Raw genomic sequence first — 2,065 nt, 5'->3', positions numbered from 1 at the left:
ATAATAATAATTTATATTTTATTTTATGGGTATGGGTACTTTGTCTACATGTATGTCTACATACCACTTGTGTGCCTGATGCTCTCAGAAGTCAGAAGAGGGCATTGGATCTCTCTCTTTTTTTTTTTTTCCTTTTTTCTCACCACTATACAAACGAGGAGGCATTGGATCTCTTAAAACTAAAATTATGCCGGGCGATGGTGGCGCACGCCTTTAATCCCAGCACTCGGGAGGCAGAGGCAGGTGGATCTCTGTGAGTTCGAGGCCAGCTTGGTCTACAAGAGCTAGTTCCAGGCTCCAAAGTTACAATGAAACCCATCTCGAAAAACCAAAAAAAATAATAGAAAGAAAGAAAGAAAGAAAGAAAGAAAGAAAGAAAGAAAGAAAGAAAGCAAGCAAGCAAGCAAAAACCTTGGAGTGGTGTAGGTGGTTGTGAGCTGCCATGTGGGTGCTAGGATTGAACCTGAGTCCTCTAGAAGAGCTGCCAATGCTCCTAACTAATGAGTTATCTCCACAGCACTCGGCCCCCCTGCAGCTGATCTAAAGAGCTAATTTAATAAATCTCTTATGATTACATATATCCTATTAGTTCTACTTCTGTAGAAGGCTCTAGCACAGATTAGCAGGGGATAAAACCTTCATACCTCTGAGTTGTGACTCTTTATAAGTGGACATCTACTAGTTCCTTGAACATAGAAACTCTTGACATATGCAGAACCCCCCAGAGTCAATCAAGTCCAAGAGGAATGGTGTGGTGGCCAGAATGAAAATGGCCTCATAGGGTCAAAGGGAGTAATAAAACCCTAACTAAAACAAATGGCCATTCTCCAATAACTCTGTAATTGGTCAGTGGCTCTTTCACAGACATGTTTTTCTGTATTTTTATATGATATTCCACTTTTAAAATTGCTACCAAATAACAGCTAGGTCTAACGGGGATGTCTCAAGATCAGCTATCAATATGAATTACCCAAGGAGCTTCACTGATACAGACGAACCCTGTTCCTGGTTTTGTATTGAGATGGGCTGTGTAGCCCTGGCTGCCCTTAAACTTGCAGAAATTCTCCTGCCTCAGTCTCACCACTGCTAGAATTACAGATTTACCACCACTCCTGGTCTCTTCTTTTTTTTTAAAAAAATTATGTCTATTTATTTTGTGTACATGTGTGAGTATTTGAATGTCATGGCACCCAGGTGGAGGTCAGAGACAATCTGTGAAAGATGCTTCTCTCTGTCCACTATATGGGTACTGGAGATTGAACTCAGGTCATCAGATTTAGCAGCAGATCCATATACCCACTGACCCATCTCACCAACCTTGTTTCTTCACTGAGATTCTAATTCAGCAGAACTAGCATAAGACTTCAGCAGGGACAGACTGAACCAGATGACACGGCAAGTTCTTACCTCGTATGCTCGTGCCACTTGGGTAAACTTTTCCTTGGCTTTGGGATCATCCTTGTTTGAGTCCGGGTGATATTTCTTGGCAAGCTAAGGGGGAAGAAAGTACATTACTATAGATATAAAGCAGAACCCAAATACTTGCCACAGTTATGACTCTTTACAGCATTTGTCTCTCTTAAGAGAGCAAAAGATTCTTTTGTGCGTTTTCAAAACAGGGTTTCTCAGGATAGCCCTGGCTATCCTAGAACTCACTCTGAGGACCAGGCTGACCTCGAACTGAGAATCCGCTATCTCTGCCTCCCGAGTGCTGGAGTTAAAGGTGTGTGCCACCACCACCTGGCTTTTTTTTTTTTTAAGATAGATTTAATTATTTATTTATTTTGAAGTGTTCTGCCTGCACACCAGAAGAGGGCACCAGATCTCATTACAGATGGCTGTGAGCCACCATGTTGCAGGGAATTGAACTCAGGACCTCTAGAAGAGCAGTCAATGCTCTTAACCACTGAGCCATCTCTCCAGTCCCAGTGCAACTAATTCTTAAAACAAGATTTAAAACTTGAAAAGAAATCATTCTTGCCGGGCGATGGTGGCGCACGCCTTTAATCCCAGCACTCGGGAGGCAGAGGCAGGCGGATCTCTGTGAGTTCGAGACCAGCCTGGT

The 2,065-nt window shown here is 42.7% G+C and overlaps 1 protein-coding gene across 1 annotated transcript in view; it reads right to left on the bottom strand.

The window, feature by feature from the left end:
- The window catches only part of Dnaja3 (DnaJ heat shock protein family (Hsp40) member A3), a 26,401-nt gene that overhangs the window by 19,333 nt on the left and 5,003 nt on the right, over nucleotides 1-2,065 (bottom strand). The window contains exon 3 of the mRNA XM_005349249.3: nucleotides 1,408-1,491. Within this exon, the coding sequence (XP_005349306.1) occupies nucleotides 1,408-1,491 (84 nt within the window). The remainder of the gene's footprint in view (nucleotides 1-1,407; nucleotides 1,492-2,065) is intronic.

Source organism: Microtus ochrogaster, chromosome 7, assembly GCF_000317375.1.
Source record: "Microtus ochrogaster isolate Prairie Vole_2 chromosome 7, MicOch1.0, whole genome shotgun sequence".
NCBI lineage: Eukaryota > Metazoa > Chordata > Mammalia > Rodentia > Cricetidae > Microtus > Microtus ochrogaster.
The sequence above is the reverse complement of the archived record's forward strand: the minus strand, read 5'-3'. Positions and strand labels throughout refer to the sequence as shown.